This window comes from Podarcis muralis, chromosome 1 (genome assembly GCF_964188315.1).
Source record: "Podarcis muralis chromosome 1, rPodMur119.hap1.1, whole genome shotgun sequence".
Taxonomy (NCBI): domain Eukaryota; kingdom Metazoa; phylum Chordata; class Lepidosauria; order Squamata; family Lacertidae; genus Podarcis; species Podarcis muralis.
In genome coordinates this window covers 27,766,122-27,791,045 of record NC_135655.1, presented here as the reverse complement: position 1 = coordinate 27,791,045, position 24,924 = coordinate 27,766,122, and the positions used below count along the sequence as shown (strand labels likewise).

The following is a 24,924-nucleotide window of genomic DNA, read 5'->3' as shown; positions in this document are numbered from 1 at the left end:
GGACTTGGGTCTTTCAAATTTCAGCGACAACCAGTGTGAGGCAAAAATTCAGCATTCCTCCCACCTCTTGCCTTCTGTTCAGCATATGCAGTATATCATAGTTGTGATGTCCTGTGACACCCCCTTGGTTCGGTGCCCAGGGCAAGGGAACCAGTTGCATTGCCCTAGGTCTGTCTCTGTGGGGGTGGAGAGCAGAGCAGAGCAGAGGAACCACCGAGGAAAGAGGGGGAATTGGGACTGGCTGGGGGGTGGGGGGAGATGGAGAAAGCAGTGGGATACCCAGGGTGGGATGAGTAGTCCCCTCACACCTGGCAGCAGTGCTGAAACCGATACTAAGGAGAGTTTTCAGAGGAGGCCATGGCTTAATAGTATGTAGAATAGGTCTGGGAAAGAGCCATTTCTGGAGAGCTACTGCCAGTTGGTTATAGACAATACAGTGGTACCTCGGGTTAAGTACTTAATTCATTCTGGAAGTCCGTTCTTAACCTGAGGTATCACTTTAGCTAATGGGGCCTCCCGCTGCCACTTCGCTGATGCCGCGCAATTTCTGTTCTCATCTGAAGCAAAGTTCTTAACCTGAGGTACTATTTCTGGGTTAGCGGAATCTGTAACCTGAAGCGTCTGTAAGCTGAAGCGTCTGTAACCCGAGTACCACTGTACTGGGCTAGGTGGGCCATTTTCTGTTCACCTACCTCATTAAAGTCATAGAAAGTCGTAGTATCATAGAGTTGGAAGGGAACGCAAGGGTCATCTAGTCCAACCCCCTGCAAGGCAGGAATCTTTTTCTCCAGTGTGGGGTTCGAACCCACCACTCTAGGACTCTGAGATTAAGAGTCTCATGCTCTGTTGACTGAACTACCCAAGTGGAGTACTATAAACTGCTGTGGTAAATTTAAACTGGCACGTGAGAATACAATACACCAAGTGCCAAGTGGTTAAAATGAGAGGTTTCCACCCATTGCCGTAGAAAAATGCAATTTGCCTAATGGCCAGTCAGCTAATTGCTTCCAAGCCAACTTCAAAACCTCTCAAAGCCACCCTATGTGGCAGGTCCATCTAGGAGCAGACAAGCACAACTGACATATCACAATATATCACCCACTTGCCTACCTATGAATCAGAAGCCAGAGTCAGCCGGATAACTTTCGTGAAGCTGTTTCCACTTGAAGAAGCATTTGATTTGTTTGCTGGGCTGCTCCATCCATCTGCACACTATTGCAGCTAACTTGATTTGAGAGCACTGGTGGGTGCAGGCCATTCGGTATATGGAGAACGTAAACGCCTGACCGTGAACCATCCTGACGTTTCTATTAACAGTGTTTAAAATCCTAAGAATTCTACCACTCCAGATGTGCAAATGCATAAATATGGTCATACTGCTTTAGCAGCGTTTAGGCTTTCGGTAATAACGGCCAGGACCAAAAAGAAATACAAAACGAGCTCAACACGCCCAGGGGAACTTTGGACTTACTTGCATTTTTCAGAAACAGTTGCCTGTAGTAAACTACTTTCCAAGTGGAGGGGAGTAACATTGGCAGCTTGCGATATGGAGCGGGAGGTTTACAGAGAGGCACAAATTTCACCAAGTGCACTTAAGATTAACCTGGTGCACTAGCAGAAGCCATCGCAAGGACTCGTAATAGTGCAAGGGGGCTTCCCCTCATCTTTTGCCCCTGTGCCTCCCCAAAATCCACTCTGGAGTATTTGCAGGGGGGTGGGACAAAATGGGGGAGGGAGGGAGAGGGGAAATTGTTCACTTTAGCAAGTAGTAACACGTGTGCTGACAGAATGGTCAGAATCGTATGACACTGAATCCCACCCTATATATCCCTAATGCAGCTATGAGGTCACCCCCCCCCCCATTTTATCTGACTTACAACATTGTAAAAATCAATCTTGTTATTCTCCTCAACAATTCTGTGACGTAGTCAACTGTCATTTCCCATCTAGTTATGGAACTAATAAGTCAACGTCTGTTTGTCCCAGGACGGACATCATCACCATCAGAATTTATATACTGCCCTATACTCGGGGGTCTCACAGGGCGGTTCACAGAATAAAATCCAGAAATAAAACCACAAAATAAATAATAATAAAAATAAAAACAGCAACACAATAGGTCCCGCCCCCCAAAGGAACCAGCATTCTACCCAGTCGACAACATGAAACACTTAAAAGAGGGAATCATGTAATGTATGCTACATCCATAAAATTATGAAGGCTGAAGTTTTCTGGTATGAGCTCTTAGCCGTTTATGAGCAATGGAATTGCGAAACTTGTGAGGGAACACCGTGTTCCAGCTGATACATTCATTCTGCTGTGGTGGTTGTGCAACAGTCTCAAAGGAAGAATGGTGCATGCCCCTTTTCTGCACCATGATAGACTGCAATGTGAACTGGGGTTTCTGCATGAGCAGCTAGTGGTGTACAGGCCTGCTTTGAACGATTCCACATCCTTTTTAAAACATCATGCGCAGGCCTTGTTCATCCTATAGGCTCTTTTTATGGGGGAAGGGAAGAAGTACGTGTGGTTCGTTCACTGCGCTGCTAACAGCACTGTCCTGGGTCAGTGTGAGAACCGGGGCTGTCTTTTTATGTTTTCTAACGAAAACCTCTATATTGCCATATGGATTCCACAAAGTCACCCTCAGAGAGCTGTGTTGGAATCTGGAACAGAGAGATAGTGTATGTTTTGATGGTTTTACAGATCTTTTCCCAAAACTAACATAGTTCAAATCATCACCAATATCTGTGCAGCCAGACTAAGGGAGGGATCAATCTCTTTGTGGGAGGAGGTCATGCCGTGTTCCTGAAAATGCATCCTGAGAGGAAGGAGAATGAAACAAAGACTTCAAAAATGCTTTGATTTCACACCCTGATACAATCGTTGCTTGAGAAATATTAGTCAAACTACGTTCCCACTGCAAAATCTTGACAGGTTATAGCAGTTCTTGAACAAATGTGTTTAGTACTGGATTTTGCAAATGGAGTGGCCAGATTGAATGCAATAATTTTAAAATATGATGCTTTAAATATGCCTGTTTGACTCAGTTTCTTTTGCAGGTGTTTCCGTTCCAAGAAGAAGAAAAAAACTGTGTCCTTTTTAAAGTTATATCCAGTACAGCTCAGCATCTATAAAGAAGGCTTTTATTTTACAAAATGCTTGATAATTATTACAGTGTTCATTCTCTCACCTAACCTATGAGATAGTTCATTACACTCCTTTCTAGGTGAGGAACAGAAAATTAAGAGTTTCAGCAATATCACAAAGTGCATGATCCTAGAGTGAACCATTTTCAGCAGTATCACAGAGTGCATGATCCTAGAGTGAACTATTTCAGATTTGAATGCGCTTCTGTGTAACCCAGCCTCCAGGTGGCCCCCAGAGCTTCAATTCTAGCTGTGGATATTTTTGGATACAGTATTTTTGGTCTGGATTGGAGAGACAGCGGCAGAGGTGGGGGTTTAAGGGTGTGTTTAGAAGGTGCTCCTCACTTACACAATTTTTGCTTATGCACATGAGGCCCCAGAATATAACCACTGCATAAGTGGTGGAACGTCTGTACATCATGGAGCAAGGTAGGGCTATTGCACTTCTGGGCACATGCCCTTCTTTGTTATGCTCGTTAGTTTCAGTACGTTTCTGAGCACAATTCAAGGTGTTGGTGCTGACCTTTAAAACCCTAAACGGCCTCGGTCCTGTATACCCAAAGGAGCGTCTCCACCCCCATCGTTCTGCCCGGACACTGAGGTCCAGTGCCGAGGGCCTTCTGGCGGTTCCCTCGCTGTGAGAAGCCAAGTTACAGGGAACCAGGCAGAGGGCCTTCTCGGTAGTGGCACCCGCCCTGTGGAACGCCCTCCCACCAGATGTCAAAGAGAAAAACAACTACCAGACTTTTAGTAGACATCTGAAGGCAGCCCTGTTTAGGGAAGATTTTAATATTTAATAGACTATTGTATTTTAATATTCTGTTGGAAGCCACCCAGAGTGGCTGGGGACACCCAAGCAGATGGGCGGGGTATGTATGAATGAATGAATGAATAAAAATATTGTTGTTGTTTGTTGTTGTTGTTGTTGTTGTTGTTGTTGTTGTTGTTGTTATTATTATTATTTATTATGTTTTCATCCCAAAGGAGCCCATGATATGGGAAGCATTCAAAACATGGAATCCCTACCTGCAGGGTGAAGGGTTACAGGTTTGAAATATTTCTACACATACAGGTGTCTCTTGGAGATAATGAAATGCCTAAGGCCATGCACAGCACCCATGGTTGTTGCTTCAAGGCCAATGTCAGGGAAGGGCACCTGCTGAGACCCACACTTCAGTGGGGTGGAGGGCACATTTTCCTGGCTCAGTTCCTCTTCTTCCTGAGGAGTTGGAACAGCAACCTCTGCTTCCTTAGTGCGCTCTCTCTCTCTCGCTCTCTCTCTCTCTGGGAATTTGTGCAGACTGGGCACAAAGGAAAAGGAATAGTGAGTGGGCAGTGAGCCCTTGGAGAGGAGAACTCGATCGGAACACCTTGTCCATGTTCCCACCCACCCTGGAAAAACCCTGGAGCCAGCCCTGCATTCTTTGAGTATTTCTTCAAAATGATTTTGCTATTTATGAAAAGGGCTATTGGGATGGTGGTGATGGGGAGCTCCTCCTTCTGTCAATCCCTCGTTCAGTGCAACTTTATTTTCAAATTGTTGCTCCATTTGCCCTCCGCTCTAGTCTGCTTAAGGCTGGGGAAACAATTGTAGCACTCAGCAGATCGGAACAAACAACATACTTAATGTCCACCCGTGGGATGATCTTCAAAATTAATCAGCACATGATCTAATGCTAAGTCTTTTGACAATGTAGCTTTTTATTTTAGAAAATAACAAGAAGTTTCAAGATCCACTTGCAAAGACACGACTAGAAATTGCTGGGTGGTTGTTTTAACAAGCTCCATGGCAAATCAGCCTCGGAAACTCATTGCCCATATGAGAGAAAGCAGAGGGGCTGTATTCTTTGCGACCCTCACAAGCACAGCATCCCTGATCAGAATCAGCCAAGGACTTCAAAGAGAAAACAAGAGTGCAGCAGCAAAACGTTTGAGGATTAAATACTGTGTGCTGGCAATTCCGGTGCTAATACAGTGGTACCTCGGGTTACATACGCTTCAGGTTACAGACTCCGCTAACCCAGAAATAGTGCTTCAGGTTTAGAACTTTCCTTCAGGTTAAGAACAGAAATCGTGCTCCAGCAGCGGCAGGAGGCCCCATTAGCTAAAGTGGTGCTTCAGGTTAAGAAAAGTTTCAGGTTAAGAACGGACCTCCGGAACGAATTAAGTACTTAACCCGAGGTACCACTGTATAATAAAAGCTATGAAGAAGACTGAAACATGGGTCTTTATTGCAAGTTAGGGATGCGGGTGGCGCTGTGGGTAAAAGCCTCAGTGCCTAGGACTTGCCGATCGAAAGGTCTGCGGTTCGAATCCCCGCGGCGGGGTGCGCTCCCGTTGCTCGGTCCCAGCGCCTGCCAACCTAACAGTTCGAAAGCACCCCGGGTGCAAGTAGATAAATAGGGAAGGTAAACGGCGTTTCCGTGTGCTGTGCTGGCTCACCAGATGCAGCTTTGTCACGCTGGCCACGTGACCCGGAAGTGTCTCCGGACAGCGCTGGTCCCCGGCCTCTTGAGTGAGATGGGTGCACAACCCCAGAGTCTGTCAAGACTGGCCCATACGGGCAGGGTTACCTTTACCTTTACCTTTTAGATATATTTTTGATGACCGCTATCATTGCAGCTAGCAATACCCTTCCAAAGTTCTGGGGCAGTATGCAAGTGATACTGCGAATGAGTCTATTTATAGAGGAAGAGTAGTAGACTTTTGACCTTATGCAACTAATATCCATAAATAAATTCTCTTTTAAAAAAACCCAAGTGTTAGAAAGCAGCAAGTGTGTTCACAGACACGACAGCTTTATAAAAGTAACTTTGAACAGAGCATCCTTTTTGTCAGTCTCACAGCCAGCTTTTACTACACAGGTATTTATTTCATAATTTGTGAGTCTGACATTGGAAGAGTAAGGCAGTGGTCAGAGGAAGGTCATTGACGCCAGTGCATCTGCACCTTGGCTTGGAGTAGTCCTCCATTCATGGAAATGGGCCTTCTTGACTTCCCTTCCCTTCCCTCTCCAGCCCCCACCCCCCCATTGATGTTCCAGGGGGCTGGGGAGCCATCTGGAATCAAAGACATATGGTGAAGGAGGCTGAAGCAAGAAGGACCAATTTCCAAAAATGAAGGGCCAACTCTTGTGCAAGCAGAAATGCTTTCTGCATGCACCTCACCTTTGGATCCAAGTTCTGTATTTTTTCATGTATAAGTATGTCTTTTTCCTAAAAAAATAATGTCAAAAATTAGGGGGGTGTCTTATACACGGATAGTGCCAAGGGTGAACTTGCGATTGGTTGTTGCCGCAAAAATAGGGGGCGTCTTATACATGGGGGCATCTTATAGACGGAAAAATACGGTATGTATGTACTTAATTTGTATAGCACCCTTCATTCAAAGATCTCTGGGCAGTTTACAACATAAAAAAAAAGAAAACAAACTACATCATAAAAACAAAACAAACCCATAACCCCCAATATGTTGAAACCTATGCAAATTAAAATACGGCCATTTTTACTATTTAAAAACTGTCCATCTCCACATCTTTGAATAAGTGACAAGAATTGTATTCCATCAGAACTGCACACCTTTGTTGTGATCGTTCTGTTTACATATTAAGTTTCTCAAACTTTGTATTTTTCTCCTTGTTTTAGTAAGATACGTATTTACTTTTCTCCTCGCTTTTGTTGCTTCCGTTATATGGTTGGGGACATTCTCAGCTCACTTTTGAGCAAAAGATTCCAACATTGCAGGGGGTTGGACTAGATGACCCTCGTGGTCCCTTCCAGCTACAATTCTATGATTCTGCAGGTTCTTAAGTCTCATGTAATACTAAGCAATGTGTTTTAACAAAGGATAGGTGAATCTCCTGGTGTTATGTAAGTCTTTCCTAGTATATGCATTTTTGTACATACTACTTGGTTGGAGAATATTTGGAGTCTTTTGCTGGGTTGTGGAAAAGTTACCCATGAAGTACCACTGAAAGAGAACTTGTGAGAGCATTAATATGCAGTGCTTGTAGTGGTGTTCTTCTTATGGCTGATGTGATAGGCTTGGTGTGTGTGCCTTTCTCCAAAGCTCATCTCTGAGGTATTCCTCTTGGCTTGCATGTGATTGAAGGTAAACTTTTACCTACATGCGCTCCATTCATCAGCCTTCTTGACAGAAGCTGAAATTGGTATCCAAATTTCAGGAGGCTTCTGAGACCAGGGTTTGGCAGACAAAGAATGAATCCATCTTGAAATGTCCTGGGTAGTTTTGCAGCTGCTGTAATACAGTAAACACTCCCTGCTGTGTGTGAGCAGAGCAGGATGCCCAGTGGTTCCAGGACAAGAAAAATACTCAGCCCCTAGGAATCAGCGCCTATGGACAATGGGCTTCTTCAGGTGTTCATGTTCCTGTCTTACCGAACATGGGAGCATGGGAGCAGTAGCCTGCCCTGTAGCCTTTGCACACACAGCTGCACACACAAAGGCTCTGTCAGTACAGACAGTCACACTGTTCACATAAAGGCTTGGGAGACTGACACATCCCCATGCACGGGTGTATGAATAAAACTCTCTCTCTCTCTCTCTCTCTCTCTGTGTGTGTGTGTGTGTGTGTGTGTTGAGAGAGGGGAGAGAAGAGATGCTTAGATTTATCAGCCGATCCCTTTTTGTAACCCCTGTTTCAAAATGAAGGAAGAGGCATCTAGCAGATAAAACTTAAAAGCCCAGTTTGTTAATCCTCAGCTTGATGAATGGGAATCTTATTCTACAAGCAAATGTAGGGAACATAGGAAGCTGTGTTCTACCAAGTGAGAACACTAGTCAATCTAGCTCTGTATGGTCTACACTGACAGGCAGCAACTCTCCAGTGCAATACTCTTCTTGCATTGCAGGGGGTTGGACTAGATGACACTGGTGGTCCCTTTGAGTTCTACAATTCTATGACCTAGAGATACAGGTCATTGCAAGATCCTCTTTTCATGACAGCAGGTATACATCCATGCACTATAACCACCCACATACAGCGAAGTTTAAAAGTGATACTCCTAGTTTGACACACAACAACCCAATAATTGCCACTAATGAAAGCTGGCATCATTGCTAGCAATGTAACCAAGTCCTTGAACAGTGGGCTGCTTATCTAAAGAAAACACTGGCATTAGTGAGACAACTGTAATACAGTCCATATCTTTAGAACAATCTCTCGCTAGGCTACTGTGCTGGCTCTCAAGGCACTTTTACAAGGACTCAGATTTGAACATTAAAACCAAGTGCATTTCACAGATCAGAACCAAGATATGGGCAATAAACCAAGAATCACAGAGGCAGGTAAAGGGGAAGGGGAAGTTTTATTAGAAACATCAAGAAAGGGAATATCTGATTTCATCAATAGAGACCACAATATATGGCTAAATTATTGTACACTGTAATTTTCAGAGTTAAGGTGACATTTCAAAAAAACTTAATAAAGAAGTATTGGGAAGGATGTGACTATTAGAAATTGCTTTTTATTAAAAGAAGAAAAAAAAGAAGGTTGGGTACTAATATAAACCAACCTCCTCTGCCAAAGGTTCGTTCTCAACCTGTTTATTCAATTCCAGGAAGACATTGTACATTTGTAGCACAAAATTAGATATTGTGACTCTGGTTCTCTTCTGCCATGTCAGATATAAAATATTTCATTACATTATTGGAGATTTTAGGTTTAGGAAACAAAATTATTATTATGCTTAATTACAGAAGTGGTTCATAACAAGTGGTTAACTGAATTTCCTCCAGTTCTGGGGAAATTTAGGTTAGGCTGCGCTCTCCCTTGAGCTTGGATCAACAAACATAGTTGTCCCAAACAGAATGAAATGCAGCATGTAATCTTAATTCTCCTCAAAGTGGAGGAAATTCAGGTCATTGTTTCAGATAAAAATGATTTCTATTATTAAGCACAATAATGTAATCATTGCATAATGCATCAATTGAGGCACCTTTGTTGTAAAATGCTATTATGCCTGTACAGCTCTAAATTATGTTATAAAACATCTTATTTACACACCAAGCAATTTCTATTAACCATTACCTGATTGTGCTTATGTTTTATCTATATATTGTTCAACCAAAAATCAATCGCATCTTTGAACTTAAAACATATTAAGGTATGTAACAAAACTCACGAAAAGGCAAAGGTGGCTGGTTTGGGATGGACTGAAACAAAGCAATGGGGACAGCACTTCAAACCACAAGATTCTTTGGCATTTTACATTCAGGTTTCACTTGCTTCATTTTAGACCCACAATTGAGACGTTGTTCTCAGTCACTATTTGGCATCTGTTGGACCAAGGAATCTGCACTGCTTTGGTAAATACAGCTGCAGTCAAAACTGGGGGGAAAGTGCCGCAGAGCTGAGTTTCCAACAGTGTATCTGCACATTCCGAAGTTGCTTTAGTACCTCTCTTCTTGTGTTCGCAGTTTTGTTCCATTGACCGTCATATTGATAGCACCTTTTTTAGTTGCATTTGAATCTGAAGGAAATGTACTTTTGGTAAGTGCTGCGGAAGAAAAGAGGGGGGGGGGGACAATCACCTATTCGCTGAAAGACTTGACATGGGGGAGGGAGGATCTAGAAAAAAACAGCCTGTTCTAAACAGAGAGGGCCTGTCCAGATACCCATAGAGTGGTGACACTCCATTTAGAATGATTCAATGCAAAGTAGGTGGGTTTGTCTCTGAAAACTGTTTGAAAGCTTTGGTTGGTGCAAAATACAGTGGTTAGATTGTTTACTGGCATCAGGTGAACCGAAGATGGAAAACAGGTGATTTAATGCTTTTTCTCTAAGAGATAATGGTTTGTCTCTCTTCTAGATAGTTGCTCTTCCACAAACAGAAGGGCTCCTTCCACACGAGGAAGGCACTCCACTCCTGTCAAGGCTTCCACCTTCGCTGACATCCATCATCACTTCCCATGCTGTTCTGGAGGATTCCCCAACCTTTCAGAGCAGATTTCTGCATGGGGGCTGCAGTGAAAATAAGGGATCGCCTCCACACCTTCTACTACTAGCAATATCATCCTGTGAGCAGACTTCTGCACGTGAGAACTTTGGAGACAAGGCAACTGATATTGCAATTTGGAATGCAATCCTGTCCCCACAGAATTAATGGCAAAACTCAAATCTTAAATTTGATTTTTAAGGAGACAGCAGTACAGGCCTGGCTTAGTTGAAGGATTAAATGTAGACCTCTTAAGCAGATTTCTGTATCTATGTGAGCCTGCTGGTGTCATCATGTCCAGCAAGAATGTTTGAGAGGCATCTAGATTGCTCCCAGCAGAAGCAAGGCAGAGGAGTGTGGTCATTGTACGGGTGGAGAACTGGCTGTGCTGCTGAGTGACTGCTTAGACTGCTCTGTGCCCTTTAGACTGTGGCCCGGGGTGGGGGGTAAGGAGATGAAAGGACACAGAAATAAAGGCACTGCTACCACCAGCACCTCAAAGAAATGACATCTTCCTGCCATTGCTTCCTGCTCTGGAGAACAAGGCTCGTCACAGGAAAGCAGTGGTTCAGAGAAGCTCCTGAAATGTTAAGAGTCAGTGAGCCAGGTTACAGTTTTCACAAAATGATTTACCCTTGGGTGTAGCCTGAGCCAAGGAGAAGCTAAGAAGAGTCCCTAACTGTGGTGACATTCACTAGTTTTAACTATAACATCAAGCTTTCCGGGGACTCGTGTTGCTGTGTCTGTGGAAAACGTGACTGCTTCAAAGGGTCACTGGCACAGGAAACATTCTGCAAAATGTCCTACCAGGAATCACATTGGCTTGGCTGCAGCTGTGCAAGCCCAGCCACATGTAAGGTAGTACTGAAGAGTATTGGTTGTCAGTAACTGCTGACTGCTGTCCCATGTGGCGAGCCCCATAACTGTAGCCTCCCAAGGAAGAACCTTCCAGATCTGGCCTGGCTTCCCACATCCAAGCTGGCTCTTCCTGGTCAGGAAGGTATAGAAAGTACTTCTCTCTGTGGCTGAGACTTGCTTGAGCAACAACATCTACCTGAGCTAGTATGTCATGCATTTCTGGTCTTGTTCTTTGGTTCCGACTCTTGGCTTGCTTTCCACTTCTGTTTTCTGGCCTGCCCTCTGAGACTGATTCCTCTTCCAGTCCTGGCTCCCAGTTCCCAGCTATCGACCTTCACTAGATTGCTGCCTATAGCCCAGCCCCTTGAACATTTTCACCTAGCTCACACAGATTCACTGATTTTTTCTCTCCAAGTGATTCTAGCTCCCCGCTCCCTCTCCTCAAGTGAGAACAGCTATAGGGCATGGGTCTTCATATTCTTATGGGATATAGGTAGGCCAGCATGTAAGGAGGCTTAATTTGGGCTTTCCTAATGAGGCGTAAATTGCTACAGATTGACGGATAATTGCTCCTGAGGAGCTGGAATCCCACTTCAGCTGTGATTGGGTATTGGAAATCAACTGCTCAGTGCCAGGGTGTGGAGAGGGAGACCAGCTATATAAATGCAATTTGATCTATTGCAGAAAGGGAGAATAAGATCCAATTCACCCTCTATGGGCCAAACAAGTTTGCTACTTGTCAACCATGTGTCTCCTGGAAAATCCATGCAATGCGTTTCAGGTAAGTCGCTTCAGCATGTGGAAGATAGGACCCAAGGAGCTAATCCTGACTTAAGAGCCCTGCTGGATCAGACCAAAGGCCCATCTCAACCAGCATCCTATTCTCACAACGGCCAACCAGATGCCTGTGGGAAGCCTGGAAGGAGGGCCTGAGTACAATAGCATTCTCCTCACTTGTGATTCCCAGCGGCTGGTGTTGAGAAGCATCATATCTCTGACAGTGGAAGCAGAATGTAGCCACTGATGAGTGTGCCTAATCTTCTTTTAAAGCCGCCCAGCTGGGCGGGCATCGCTACGTCTTGTAGAATTCCACAGACTAACTATGAACTGTGGGGAGAAGTACTTTCTTTCATCTATCTGGAATCTCTTCCCATTCACTTTCACTGGATGGACCCAGTATTACATGTAAGAGAGGGGGAAATGTCTTCTGTCTATTTACCTTCTCCACACTAAGCATAATTTTATACTCCTCTATCCTTATACAGACACCCCTTTACTTGGCTTTTTTCTTCATAGGCAAGCTGCTTTTCGGTGCTAATCTGCCACACGTTCACAGACATGTATTTCCTGTTCATTTCTTATCACGTTAACTGGGAAAACATGCAGTGGACAAGCCACACATAATGCTATGTAAGGTATGAAAGAACTAATTCTTGAAGACCAACTGGGCTTGGATCTGTCAAGAGTTGCAAAAAGCACTGTTGTGTTCTGACTGAATAGGAAAGAAAGTTTTTCCTGGATAGCTCAGCTGGCTAGAGCAGAGCTTTTCAAACTGTGTGTTGCAACATATTAGTATGTCGACTGCAGTGTGTAGGTGTGTCACGCGAATGCTCCCCACTCTCCTCCTGGGGCTGGAAAGGGGTTATCTTAACCTCCAGTTTGCTACTAAAACATGACATTACTGTGTCACGAAATGATGCATGTGTCACCAACATGAAAAGTTTGGAAAGCTCTGGGCTAGAGCGTGGTGCTGATAATGCCAAGGTTGCAAAAGACTGATCCCCATATGGGACAGCTGCCTATTCCTGCATTGCAGTCGGTTGGACTAGATGATCCTCAGGGACTCTTCCAACTCTACAATTCTGTGATTCTACGAAATGTTGCTAAACATAGTCGCAATGGATTTCCTAGGATCCTTCTTTCCCATTCAAAACTCAGGTTGACGAAAGTAGAAAGAAATGCTAATTCAGAGATACTGGTAAAACTTCCACCAATTCTCAAATTTTCATTTGCTGTCACTATGAGAGAGATGTTAAACTGTATTTTGGAATCCTTATTATCCAATTAAATAGGACCTACTGCAATGGTGTTGGCTGTCTCAGAGTAACATGTAGATAAACAATGTAATAAAAACAAGAGCAATGTCATACTGATTGCCAGAGCTCGGAGGCACGGTCATGAACTTATATGATGCTATCATTTTGTCAAGCAGCAATGAAGAATGCAAAAGCCAAGGTGACCTTGCAGCCACCTTTTTTTTTTAATCAGATGAGAAGCTAGTTAAGATGTCTGAGCCCTGGGCCAAGGTCTGGAAGAAGAAACCCGGGGGGGGGGGCTTTTACAGAAATAAAGTATATCCTATAAAATACACTGCATAGGGATGTTTCTCTCATCTTGCTTTTATTGTTTAGACTGATCTGTAAAATACTGAAAGCTTATCTCCCACATATGTAATGAACCAGTCAGCTGTATCTCTGCTTAAATTGTATATGTGGATGAGCCATGGATTTTTATGGCTGTTGCCTTGACAATCTGTGAAGTCTTAGCAGCCAGGTAAGAAAAATAACATTGAAAAGGGTGTCCACTAAAGAGACTGTTCAATACTACTTCAAGTACAGTGGTACCTTGGTTGTCGAGCATATCAGAAGCCGAATGTTTCAGTTTTCGAATGCTCAAAACCCAGAAATAAATGCTTCTGTTTTCGAACGCGCCTCAGAAGTCGAATGGCTTCTGCTGAGTTTTTTTCAATTTTCTCCATTGACTTTGCAGACTGCCCATTGTGTCTCAGTTTTCGAATGTTTCAGAAGTTGAACGGTCTTCCGGAACAGAATACGTTCAACAACTGAGGTACCACTGCACAAGCTTGTCTTATTGGAAATAATGACAGAGGTGATGGGACTGTGGTAAAATCTAAAGGAAGAATGCAGAACTGGTATAATAGATTGACCTGGGCACATGTAAGATCTCTAGTGCATCGAGAGATTTGGGAACTCTCACTTTGCAGATGGGAAAAATTGAAGTCCCCCCCCCCCCCATTGCATAATAAAAAGTAAGAGCAACGGTCAGATTTACTACCTCTGAAAAGGGAGACTGTACTTATGGCTGTCAGCATGGATTCCTCATTCATTACACCTACCTTATTTATCTAATTCTTTCTGAACACTGTTTATGTTAATGAATTCCACGGGTTAATTCTGAACTATGTGAAGCACTTCCTTTTGTTTGTTTTAAAGCTGATGCATGCAAAACAAGTTCCTTGCGACACTTTAAAAATTAACAGATTTATTGCCGCAAAAAAGGGCCCACTTGATCAGAATTAGAAAGCATTAACTAGTTTCATCCTGGGTTGCAACTTTGCTTAGCCAGGCAAGCACAAACCACAGTTCCCAGCTTTGGTAAAATGGCAGTTTACCTTAAAGTAGGATAGGAAGAAGGGTATCAACATACCTGAGGGGAAGAGACAACAGCTCCAAAATGACTCAAACTCATAGTGCCAAACCATAGTTCAGTGTTACTGAATGCCTGAACAGTCTACAGTCTATTGGAGCTGGTAGGTAAATTGTTCTAGATTAGAAGGCGATCTGCAAGCAAGGGCAGTTCTCCACCGCCAGAAGAGAGCTCTGCCACTTGGGACATATCGTTCTGTTCCAGCTAACACCTGGAAATGAATTATCAATTAATTGCGTTGATATTTTTCTATTGGTCCCTTCCCATTATGTGTTTTTCTTACTGCGAAGCTGTTTCTGGGTTTGCATATGGAGATTTTATAGAATCACCCCCGACATTTCACTCTCATCCTTATAGCTTGCCTCTACCCCTACACACCCAAAAGAGGGCATCCTGCACGTACCATCTTATCAGGAGCTCCATTCTGCCAAGGTTGGAATCAGGCCTTTAGTGTTGTGGCATCTATCGCTTTGAACTCCCTCCTATTATATATTCAATAGGTGCCTTTTTCGGGCCTGCTAAAGACATCCCTCTTTCAACAAGGCTTCTAAATGGAGATCTTTAGATATCTGTATTGGATTTGAATTTATTTTATTTTATGCATTTGCTTTTGTTAGTTTAAACTATCCCTACATATTTAGTTGTTTTAAACTGTGTTTGTGTAAGTTTTTATTACATTGCAAAAACCTTGAGGATTTCTCATGGGAAGTGATTCATAAATGAAATGCAGAAATAAACAATGTATTGTTTGATGATGGTGATGATGATAATAATGAACAATAATTTTATCATTTATATGCTGCCTATCTGACTGGGTTACCCCAGCCACTCTGGGCAGCTTCCATCAAAATATTAAAATACAAAAAAACTCAAACATTAAAAAACTTCCCTGTACAGGGCTGCCTTCAGAAGTCTTCTAAAGGTTGTATAGTTACTTATCTCTTTGACATCTGACGGGAGGGTGTTCCACAGGGCGGGCGCCACTACCAAGAAGGCCTTCTGCCTGGTTCCCTGTAATCTCACTTCTTACGGTGAGGGAACTGCCAGAAGGCCAGTAGTCCCACACAGAGTGCATTGCAGTAGTCCAAGCGGGAGATAACCAAGGCATATGCCACTCTGGCTAGACAGCATGAGGGCAGGTAAGGTTTCAGCCTGCGCACCAGATGGAGCTATAGACAGTCACCCTGGACAGAGAATTAACCTGCACCTCCATGGACGTCTGTGAGTCCAAAATGGCTCCCAGGCTGCATACCTGGTCCTTCAGGGGCACAGTTACTCCATTCAGGACCAGGGAGTTCCCCATACCTGTCTACCCCGTCCCCTCAGAAACAGTACTTCTGTCTTGTCCAGGCAATCCATTGACTGCTATCCATAAGTAGATGCTGACTCTGGGTTTTCTACATTAAAATTAAATACATGACTTCTATTGGAAAGGAGGGTCCATGTGACTGGCTCTGCCCACATGGAGAGGGCCTGCTCTCTCTACCCTATGAGTGACCTTATAAACTAGCAGATGGGCTGGAGACATTCCCCCTGCCTTCAGAAACTAATAATAATAATAATAATAATAATAATAATAATAATAAATTTTATTTATATCCCGCCCTCCCCAGCCAAAGCCGGGCTCAGGGCGGCTAACAACAATAAAACAGTACAAAAGTACAACATAAACAACATTCTAAAATCATTCATTATAAAATTAATTAATTCAAGCCACTGGCAACCATTGGGCCAGAGCTCCACGAAGATTGCCGAGGGAGGGAGTCAGGCTGTGCCCTGGCCAAAGGCCTGGTGGAACAGCTCTGTCTTGCAGGCCCTGCGGAAAGATGTCAAGTCCCGCAGGGCCCTGGTCTCTTGTGACAGAGTGTTCCACCAGATCGGAGCCACAGCCGAAAAAGCCCTGGCTCTAGTTGAGGCCAGCCTAACTTCTCTGTGGCCTGGGACCTTCAAGATGTTTTTATTTGAAGACCGTAAGTTTCTCTGTGGGGCATACCAGGAGAGGTGGTCCCGTAGGTACGAGGGTCCTAGGCCGTATAGGGCTTTAAAGGTTAAAACCAACACCTTAAACCTGATCCTGTACTCCACCGGGAGCCAGTGCAGCTGGTATAGCACCGGGTGAATGTGATCTCGCAGCGAAGACCTCGTAAGGAGTCTCGCTGCAGCATTCTGCACCCGCTTGTGTTTCTGGGTCAGTCTCAAGGGCAGCCCCCGTAGAGCGAGTTACAATAATCCAGTCTGGAGGTGACCGTCGCGTGGATCACAGCAGCTAGGTCAGGGCGAGAGAGGTAAGGAGCCAACTGCTTAGCTTGGCGGAGATGGAAAAATGCCGCCTTTGTTATAGCTGCAATCTGCGCCTCCATGGAAAGGGAAGTGTCAAAGATTACACCCAAACTCTTAACGGACGGTGCTGGCACTAATTGCGCCCCCGCAAGAGATGGGAGTTGCCCCCCCAATCCCATATCGCCCCGTCCCAGCCACAGGACCTCTGTCTTCGAAGGATTTAGCTTCAACCGGCTCCCACATAACCATCCAGCCACAGCTTCCAAACATCTGGTCAGTGTGTCTGGGGCCGAGTCAGGATGGCCATCCATCAACAGATAGAGTTGGGTGTCATCGGCATACGGATGGCAACCCAGCCCAAAACTCCGAACAAGCTGGGTGAGGGGGCGCATAAAGATGTTGAAAAGCATCGGGGAGAGTATCGCACCCTGAGGTACTCCACACACCAAGGAGTGGCACGATGACAATTCCCCCCCAAGCGCCACCCTCTGTCCCCGACCAGAGAGAAACGAGCGCAGCCATTGAAGGACTGTGCCCTGAATCCCCACGTCGGCAAGGCGGTGGTCCAGAAGTTCGTGATCGACCATGTCGAAAGCTGCTGACAGATCTAGAAGAATCAGCAGCCCCGACCTGCCTCGATCCAGCTGTCTACGAAGATCATCTGTTAGGGCAACCAGAGCCGTCTTGGTCCCATGACCAGCGCGGAAGCCGGACTGGAATGGATCCAGAGCCGATGTTTCATCCAGAAACCCACCAAGCTGTTCAGCAACCGCTCTCTCAATCACCTTACCCAGGAACGGAAGATTCGAAACCGGGCGGTAATTGGATAGATCTAAAGGATCTTATGTGCTGTTGGTTTCCCTCCCTTCCTCTCTCTCTTGTATTTCTTTATTCTTCCAAAGAAAATAATTTTAGAGCTACCTGTTATCAAAGTGGAAAGTTGTAGTTCAAAAGGATTGTGAGCAAAAGCTGCTAATATGAAGCACAGCTTTCATTACCAGCAGATAGCAAGTAGAATTATGAATAGTAAAGAGGCCAGATGGAATAGCAAATCCTGTTTACCTTTCTGGTAATACACGAGCCAGAAGGCACATGATAAAAATCAAAAAGCAATATACTTAAAGCATATTAAAAGGAAATCCTTTTAATGCGGTGCAGTATTAACCTACGGAATCTGTTACCTTGGCCCATAGGTGGTGCAGTAAAAAAACAAAAGAGTTTAAGGAAATAATTGGGGACTAAAAATTTTTTATTGGGTGTTACATTTTGAACTTTGTTTGCTGTAGTAACAAACAATGCTTCAGTTAGCGATGCAAAATTATGGACTTTAAGGGTTGTATCTTCTCCTCTCCCATACACCACCTCAAATTGGCTCGGGGGGGGGGGGGCTCTGAAGAACCTCCAGAACAGGATGAGGAGGTAAAGAGATGGAGGATTGTCTCATCTGTCATGCTACAATGGTTGCACCAGACAGAAGAGAGCAACACTGAATTTCACCCAAAAATTTTATCCTGGCTCAGTTTTTCAAACAAATAGTTTTCTGTAGGTGTTATCACAACCTTTGAAAAGAAAGAAGCTTTCCTGGTGTTAATAGTAATAGTAATAGTAGCAGTAGCAGCAGCAGCAGCAGCAGCAGTAATAATAATAATATATCTGAATATTCATCTGAAGATGAATCATCTGAAGATCTCATCTGAAGATCTCAGGGCGGTTCACAAGATAAAAATACAGGATAAAAGCACAAAATAGATAGCTAAAACAAAAACTAAACAATACCACCACCACCCAAACACACTTAAAAGACTAGAATATTAATCAGCCAAAGGCCTGGTTAAAGAACATTTCTGCCTAGTGCCTGGGGAGAGCATTACCACAAGTGGAAAGCCATTGCAGAAAAGGCCTGTTCTTGTGTTGCCACCCTGCGAACGTCTTGAATAGGCACCAGAAGAAGGGCCTCAGATGATGATTGCAGAGTCCAGGTCAGTTAACATGGGGAAAGGTGGTTTAACAAAGGCTTATTTCAATGTCAGCTCTGCCCCCCTCCTTTTCGCAAGTGTGGCTGGCTTAGCACTTGCGTCTGAACACAGGGCTGTTTTGCCTACACAAACCATGATTGCTAACCAAATGGAAGTCATGTTAAGGATCCTTGGTTTGGACATAACGCTAAGCTAGCCACTCTGTGGACTGTCTTCTGGCTCACCAGTGTGTTGGGTACCAGTATACAGATCATGCACAGTATGGCTTAACAATCCACATTTCTGGCTTAGCATTACATCCAAACATGGCCAATGCATGCAGAGTACTTTGAACTACTAACAAAATGTGTTGTGCATCAGCAAAGCCAAGGTTAACTGAGGACTGTGATCAGTAACAGGAGACTAGAAAGCCTTGCTGCCCTTGTCTTTCTTTAAAAAGGCTGCAGATTTTGAAGGTCCCGGCTCAACAAGCTTTAGAAATAAAATGGCTTCTGGGAAAAGATTTGTCAATACACAGAAAGGATAAAAACTGTGCAAACAGGAAAAGGATACATTTACAACACTAATGCAAAGCATCTGCAGTTGCTAATCATTTTGTAATCTAAAACTGGAGAAAAGTATGGTGGTCATAAAAATAGTTTCTTGGGATTAATGGTGAGATAACAGCCAGTGGCTGATTAGGTTTTTTTTTATTAAAAAAGACTTAGTTGAGTGGCAGCTGATAATACAGCTGGCTTTATGAAGTACATCTCTAATGAGCACCTTCTTGCCCAAATTACGCTGTCAAATAAACCTCTTCCTTTCTACAGAAACAGTTTAGTCAGACTAGCTCCCACAATAACGTTTTAAATAGATGATTATGAAAATAAAAAGTAACTATAGAGATTAAAAACTGGCATACAATGATAGGCAAGAAGTAAATACAAAAACCAGGGGAATTTAATTGGTTTTCATTTCACTGCCAATAGAAACTTAATTTAAAACGGAACAATTAATTTTAGCAAAAATTCTCCAGATTAAACATGTCCCCCCCCCCCCCATGGAAGTAGGTGTTTTGGTTTTCGAGCTTTTTTTCAGAAGCCGAACATGCTCTGTTTTGAGTCCCCCTGTGTTTCCTGTTGCACTGCTAATTTGCGCCCCCCCCCCATTGTAATTCAAACCCTCCATTTCCGACTGCAGTGTTCTGAGGTGATATTTGGAGCTTAGATTTGGTGCTTTTGTTTTCGCTATTTATTTTGCGTTTTTTGTTTTAAGGTTTTTTCAGTTAATTTGTTTTTGTGACTGTGTGGATCCCAGTTCAACTACTGATTGATTGATTGATTGATTGTGTGACTGCGGAAATGGATAAAAAAACCCCATCCAAACAATTACTATCATCAGTGCAGGTAAGAATTTTTTTTTTATTTTTAATCATCTACAATGCTATTTTATTTATTTTATAGTACAGTACATTGATTATTGCTTTCATTTTATGGATCAATGGTCATGTTAGGTAGTAAAATTCATGTTAAATTGCTGTTTTAAGGGTTGTTTTTAAAAGTCTGGAACGGATTAATCCGTTTTGCATTACCTTCTATGGGAAAGCATGCCTTGGATTTGGAACGCTTTGGATTTGGAACAGACTTCCGGAACATATTAAGTTTGAGAACCAAGGTAGCACTGTATTGCAATTTTAGAAAGGTTAATTCTTAACCCTGAAGTTTTTATGAACAGTCATAACACAATATGCATGCAGGGGTAAAGATGATCAAAGTTCAGCTGAGAATTTCCAACTTTGAATACATTTGAGCATAAAACAGTCACAAATTACAGGCTGTGTTCACATGCAACACTGAACCATGGTTTGGCACTACAGGAGAAAGGCTGGAGGAATGTCAGGCTCATGTACCACTTACTCTCTCACATACTGTTGACCAGGACTTTGAACTTTGTTTAGCAATAAGCTTTCTTTCCCATTCAGGAATAAAAAGTAATAGCAATGCCATGCTGGATCAAACCAAAGGTCCACCTGGCTCAGCATTCAAATGTTGTATTTCCATCCTCTGTATCCACTTGCCAGGTTTGCTACCTCTGAAAAGAGAGGCTGTACTTATGGTTGTGTAAAGGTTTTGTGTGTTTGTATATGAGGAAAGGCATTGCGACAGGCACTCGTGAACAGAATCTATATTTCTGCTTAATAAAAATACATTTACCAAAAAAAATGATGGTTTTGCCTCACTGCATGGCATTCTGGGGAACCGGGGAAAGACTAGAGGTGCAATTACATGTAAAGGTTGCTACACTGACTCCCTCTTGAATCCTTGCAGATGCAGCAGCTGAGAAGGCAATGCCATCTATGCTATTTGTAGACCACACAAAAATAAGATTGTTGTGTTTAGTACTAATACTAATCAAGAATAAATCATAGCTATGCAAGACCTTTGGGATGCGGGTGGCGCTGTGGGTAAAAGCCTCAGCGCCTAGGGCTTGCTGATCGAAAGGTCGGCGGTTCGAATCCCCGCGGCGGGGTGCGCTCCCGCTGCTCGGTCCCAGCGCCTGCCAACCTAGCAGTTCGAAAGCACCCCCAGGTGCAAGTAGATAAATAGGGACCGCTTACCAGTGGGAAGGTAAACGGCGTTTCCGTGTGCGGCTCTGGCTTGCCAGATGCAGCTTTGTCACGCTGGCCACGTGACCCGAAAGTGTCTCCAGACAGCGCTGGCCCCCGGCCTCTTGAGTGAGATGGGCGCACAACCCTAGAGTCTGTCAAGACTGGCCTGTATGGGCAGGGGTACCTTTACCTTTACCTTTACCTTTATGCAAGACCTTTAATTAGCCAAATACTGACCAACTAAACAAAGAAATTGAGTGCATGAAAAAAGAATGCTCCAATTGTCCCAATAATAAAAATGGGGTGGGGGAGGCGAGATATCTGCCAATCTACTAAAAGAGGTCACCTGAACAGTCTTATGGAGATTCCTTATGAGTGATCAATACTTACATCCTGAATTGGAAAGCATGGAGCTGGACATAAAGCTGGTGTTAGTTCGCCAGTTGGAAGACGTACTCTGTATAGCAGAAATGTCAGCAACTGTTTTCTTATCCTGCGAAAGGGGATGAAATTCCTGCTATGAAAGAGCTGATATTGATGTATTTCCTTTTTATCTTTAAGATTAAAAGCAGCCTAGAGCCAGGGTTATATAATGTGGCAGAATTCTTTTAAACTGATAAAATCTGGTTTCACTGTTCAGAATGTAAATCTAGTAGTTAGCATTAAATCTGATTTCCTCCCAGATTCTGCGTCACTGTCAACACTTAGAATTCTGGGAGAGGTCACCCTCTGTACGTGCGACTGTGAGTTCTGTGCATTCTTGCTGCAACCTGTGGAATAAACGGGAATCTCACTCTTGTCGTCCCGTCCCGTCCCGTCCCCCCCCCCCCCCGATCTTAAACGTGCAAAGCAGCACATGGTGATGAATGGGGCAGTCCTAGAAAGCACAGAGACACACATACAAGGATGGGTGTTTTTTTAACAGTAACATAAAGAATACAAAAGTAGACCCTTTCATTTCACTTCTGGCCTTAGGGCAGATAAGGTGATCAAGAGAAGTTAGCAATGAAAAGCTATTTTCTGCCCTATTTCAAGCAAGTGTGTGAAATAAACATGTACATCTGAATCATTTTGTCCTATTGGCAAACAAATGAGAGAAAAGTAAACCATCAAGAAGAGTGGATGGTCCTGTGGCATTCCAGATCCTACTGGACTACAACTCACATCATCCCTGAACATTGGCCATGCTAGCTGGGGTTGATAAATATTGGGAGCCCAACATTATCCAGAGTACCAAAGGTTCCCAAACCATGGTTTAGTTACTCTTGTGTTCATGAAAGTCTAAACAAAAATGAAACTCTGTTCTGTACTCAGCACTGAACTGGGTTCTTAATATCCAGTATAGATCAGGTCATAATGTTTAGTCTAAACAGAGAGAAGGAATAGATTATTAGTAATGATGGTACCATACTCTGATTGGGCAAACTCCTTCAAACTTGGCACTACTTGTACTGAGGCTTTTAATCACCTCCACCATTTGCAGCAAGAGATTGTGAAGTATCTAAGTGTCCGCAATCTCTGGCTGAAAAAGGGCAGCAGCCTGTACGCCCCAGAATCTGGGTTGGTAGCACTATCAGCACCTGTGATCTCAGGGAGCAGAAGGCCATTAGAGTCTGACCATGCCTGCATTTTGCAGTCTGAGATCCTAGGTGCTGCCAACACCCATGACCTCAGACTGCAAGGCAGCTCTGCAGAACCACCACTGGGGTCTTCTGGACTGTGCTCGTCTACTGCAGCCTGAGATTATGGCTGCTGCCAGCACTGTCTGCACCCGTGTTCTGAGACTGCCCAGGGGCTGCTTGCTCCTGAAATGTTCAGGACTGCTTGCATTTTTACACATAGCTCCTAGGTAGCCCAAATTGTCGCAACCCATGATCTTGAGTTGCTACTGGCACATCCTAAGGTGGAGAAGAACACTTGAAAACTCATTTCTCAACTCTTCAGCTTGTACAGCAACCAAGTGATTTTTAGTAGGGTTCCTATATTGAGCTTTTTTTCTTTCTTTTTTTTAGGAAGACCCCAAAATTGTTGAGCTTTTCTTTTTAAGGAGACCGCCGAAATTGTTGAGCTTTTTTTGGACAAAACCCAAAAACGTGATTTTGACTCGCCTAAGATCCAAGAAACGCACTCCAATGTCAGTATTGCCTTTGAAATCCCGGTAATGTCTGGGAATATCCGGACGTATGGCAGCCCTATTTTTACCCATCTCTAAGTATGATGGGGGGGGAGGGAGAGGCTGGAGTGTCTGCCCTGCCAGCAAGGGCTTTTTAGTTTACAACATCACAGAGATTTAAAGAACTAATAATACAGCATGGAGGACATATTCTTTCTCATAAGGCAGTAGGTTTATGACTTTCAGAAGAATATCCTTCACAAGAGTTTATTTGTGCTGCATGACATATTATTTCCTTTTTTTACGCTTAGACAAACGTGTGGAGGGAGCTCCATACTCAGGCTAAATCAGGTTATAGAATGCCTGGGACCCACAAACGAGGGACGACAATCTCCTTTTTTACCCAGTTTTAGAGTTTTCCTTGGTGAGTGATGGAGACAGAGTGCTGGTGTTTAGGAGACTACTTTGACCTAGCAAGCCGTATTGTATGTATTTATATTCTTCAAGTGAATAGAATTGGCACTTTGCTGTAAGTGATTATGGGCTATCAAGAGCTCTAGTCATTAGTGTGTATTTCTCTAGTAGCTTCACATACAAAGGAAGGCTTAAAGAAAGTGGTGGTAAACTTACTCTGAAATCTTCAAGTCTGCGCTTTGAATCTTCCAGATGCTGATGTAAGGAGCCCATAATTTCCTTGTATTTACTATATCGGTCTTCAATATTGTCTGTCTGATTGTAAGAATCCTGAAATAAAAGAGAACTTTTTAATATGGGCAAAATATGGTTATCTGTTATTTAAAAAGACAAAATGACCAGCGCAGCCCATGGCCAAGGTTGATGGGAGATGTAGTCCAATTATATCTGGCACACAGCATGCTGACTACCCCAGCTCTACTGGAGGGCCTGTGACTTCAGTAGGATTTGTAAGAGATGGCCCTCTGGCCTTGAAACTTCTGTATGCTGCATAGCAGCAAGCACCACACTGCTACTATTTAAAAGGACAATTGCTTCTTATCTTGAACTTTCGCTCTCTGGTTCTGCAATGGGGCAGTCTTCAGTTCTTGGGTCACAGGCAATGCCCTGGCAAAATGCAAGGGGGTGAGGTGTACAGACTAGATTGCTGACCCATAGGAACGTTCTCTGGGCAAAAATGAGAGTTGGCAGTGAGTATCTATGGACTAGTGGACACGGGTGGCGCTGTGGGTTAAACCACAGAGCCTAGGACTTGCCGATCAGAAGGTGAGCAGTTCGAATCCCCGCGACGGGGTGAGTTCCCGTTGCTCGGTCCCTGCTCCTGCCAACCTAGCAGTTCAAAAGCACATCAAAGTGCAAGTAGATCAATAGGTACCGCTCCGGCGGGAAGGTAAATGGCGTTTCCGTGTGCTGCTCTGGTTCACCAGAAGCGGCTTAGTCATGCTGGCCACATGACCCAGAAGCTGTATGCTGGCTCCCTCGGCCAATAAAGCGAGATGAGCACCGCAACCCCAGAGTCAGCCACGACTGGACCTACTGGTCAGGGGTCTCTTTACCTTTACCTATCTATGGACCAGTGCTCTGGC

The 24,924-nt window shown here is 43.9% G+C and overlaps 1 protein-coding gene across 6 annotated transcripts in view; it reads right to left on the bottom strand.

Moving 5' to 3' along the window:
- Positions 1–8,456: 8,456 nt before the first annotated feature.
- The window catches only part of CEP128 (centrosomal protein 128), a 190,556-nt gene continuing 174,088 nt past the window's right edge, over positions 8,457–24,924 (bottom strand). For 4 of the 6 annotated variants that reach the window (XM_028718298.2, XM_028718315.2, XM_028718281.2 and 1 more), the window contains 3 exons: positions 23,996–24,109; positions 21,643–21,745; positions 8,457–9,666 (listed from right to left, as the gene is read on the bottom strand). In XM_028718298.2, the coding sequence (XP_028574131.2) occupies positions 9,560–9,666; positions 21,643–21,745; positions 23,996–24,109 (324 nt within the window). In that variant the 3' untranslated portion in view covers positions 8,457–9,559. The remainder of the gene's footprint in view (positions 9,667–21,642; positions 21,746–23,995; positions 24,110–24,924) is intronic. The other 2 variants (XM_077925062.1, XM_028718307.2) reach the window with 1 other exon arrangement.